Consider the following 2,568-nt stretch of genomic DNA (forward strand, 5'->3'; position numbering starts at 1 on the left):
ATTTATTTTCAAAATGCATTAGCCGCAGACCAAATACAAATACAAGTATACACTGACATAATGATGCAGCTGCACTCACAAGAATTCAGAATGTTTTAAACTAATTAAAGGGTGTTTGCACTCCATCTACGGACTGGTTGGTCCGGTGTCAGAATAATATGACTGGGTGAGACATGAAGCCTGTGCTGCGACTTCTGTCTTGTGTGTGGCGCATGTTATATGTCAAAGCAGCACCGCCCTGATATGGCCCTTCGTGGTCGGCTTGGCGTTAAGCAAACAAACAAACAAAACTCCATCTGCGGTACACATCTTCTGGCTAATAACACATTTCTTTGCTCTTATTTTCAACAATCATAATTTGTAATGTCTTCTTTTTTTTAAGGTTTTAATTTACAGTGTTGGTGTTAGTAAATGTCTGTGCTAATGCAAAATAATCCAGCCTGCATCAGTGCAGTATAAAAACTATAATTGCTCTTTATTCTGTCACTCGACTTGCTGTCATTGGTTCAAAGTGTATATCCAGCTCACCTGAACATTGATTGAATGGAAATTTTTTCTGTTGACGAACTCGTGTTCTTGGTAGAAAGGTGCTTGGATTCGTATCTGTGTCCCGTCCACACAGCCAATGACGTTGGGGAATCCCTGCATATCAAAAAAATCCACTTTGTTTCTGTCAGCTTTTTCTTGGTTTGGCATGACAATCCACTCACCAACGTGTGCCAAAAGAGCATCGGTGACACGGCTGATGGTCCTCGATGCTGTAGACTGGGTCACCCCAAACAAGTCACCAATTACATTTTGAAGGGTGCCGGTGGCGTAAAATCTGAGGGTCAAAAGCAGTGCTCCTTGGCGCCGATTTGGAAACTCTATGTCATCACAGATCTCATCTGTCAGTTCCAAAATGAAATGGCGAGGGAACCGAAATCTTGTAAAAACTTCTCTGTTGTCCAGCACTTCTAACGGGTGCGTTCTGTCTCGAAATACTCGATGGCGACGAAAAACTCGTCGATTGCGGTGTTCGAAAGCGATGAATGCGGCCATTTTGATTTCCTGTAGTCGGCGTGTAAACCATTTAGACGACCTCCGGAGCACGTCTAAATTTAGTCGCCAGTTTAGGCGGCACAAGCGTGTAGTCTCCACTCGTGCATACCGTGTAACTCGCGGTAGGCGGTGACCTCTGTTTGCACGCCGCCTAAACGTTTAGACGTCACTCATGCATAACTCCCCTGTAGGGTCTGTTCCGGTCCTGGTCTTCGTTGTTCGCTCGTTGTAGCTGAAAGAAATGCTTACACTGTACGCAGTGATTAAGTAAATATTTTAAAATTGACTTTTTATAATTTTGCACATTAATATCCCGCAGATATCTTCTTCTTTTTTCAAAATATAGCTCCTTTTCTCATAGTTGGCAGCTTAACAAAAGTGTTTTGTTTTGCAAAGACTGAAAGAGCATGTGTCATGTGTGTGATTTTGAATTTGTGTGTGAAAATAGTTTTTAATGATTTTCTTAAAGTTACATTAACATTCCTTTTCCACATCTTTCTTTTCCCCGTCGCGATATAACCCTTCATGGTTGAAAACGACGTTAAACACCAAATAGATAAAGAAAGATCTTTCTTTTCTTTTCTCACTTTCTTGAAGTCGTTAACTAAACACTCTCTTGGTGTCGTCGAGTGCAAAGGATTGTGTGTGGATATTGGCTGGGTTTTGCTTGTCTCAACACGCTGAAACTTCCTGTTCAGAAGCAACTTTGTCTTGACACAGTGTTGACAGACTGCAGACGATGGTTCCAACAAAAGCAAACAAGATGTAGATCGAACAGTGGAAGTGTGCTGGATGGAAATACCAATTTCCCCCTCTTGACCGGTGCAAACAATGTGCCTGTAGTACAGTTGACTGGGGTCGCCACTTGGGAGTTCGGCGAAGCCTTGGAAACCAGCTTGTGGCACTCCTTTACATCGTCGTAGACTGGAAAGGTCCTGAAGTAGTTTTTTGATGCCTGCCTGTAAATACATAAAAACAACCAAATAATCAAGGTAGCAGACAAAAAGTCTTGTTTTAAAATAACAACACAACACAACATTGAAACATTCATCTGTTGGACTGCACACCACACAACATTCACCTGTTGGACTACACACAACACAACATTCACCTGTTGGACTACACACAACACAACACAGAAACATTCACCTGTTGGACTGCACACAACACAACATTCACCTGTTGGACTGCACACCACACAACATTCACCTGTTGGACTACACACAACACAACACAGAAACATTCACCTGGTGGACTGCACACAACACAACACAACATTGAAACATTCACCTGGTGGACTGCACAACACACAACATTCACCATGTGGAGCTGATGGCCGGTGTGACGAGTTGTTTGTTTTGGTGGCGGGTCTTTTCACCATCACTCTCTTCATCAAACTATCCAGACAACCGACACATGTTCTGGCTTCTCATTGCCTTTGTGTCCAACCTGTCGTAAGGTGCCAGAAGCTCCATTCATCAGACCATCACTGATGTCAACATTGTGCACCAACATGAATCTACCGCC

General features: G+C 42.9%; 1 protein-coding gene across 1 annotated transcript; it reads right to left on the bottom strand.

Annotated features, from left to right (window-relative positions):
- Positions 1 to 454: 454 nt before the first annotated feature.
- LOC138951311 (putative nuclease HARBI1) lies at positions 455 to 1,041 on the bottom strand. The gene has a single exon (XM_070322938.1). It carries the CDS (start codon positions 1,039 to 1,041, stop codon positions 499 to 501), a length of 543 nt encoding a protein of 180 aa, XP_070179039.1. The 3' UTR covers positions 455 to 498.
- Between the last annotated feature and the right edge of the window lie 1,527 nt (positions 1,042 to 2,568).

This window comes from Littorina saxatilis, linkage group LG16 (genome assembly GCF_037325665.1).
Source record: "Littorina saxatilis isolate snail1 linkage group LG16, US_GU_Lsax_2.0, whole genome shotgun sequence".
Lineage (NCBI taxonomy): Eukaryota > Metazoa > Mollusca > Gastropoda > Littorinimorpha > Littorinidae > Littorina > Littorina saxatilis.

Bases quoted from the DNA above. Each gene is read 5' to 3' on its own strand.
- LOC138951311 (XM_070322938.1), bottom strand. From the start codon at position 1,041: ATGGCCGCATTCATCGCTTTCGAACACCGCAATCGACGAGTTTTTCGT.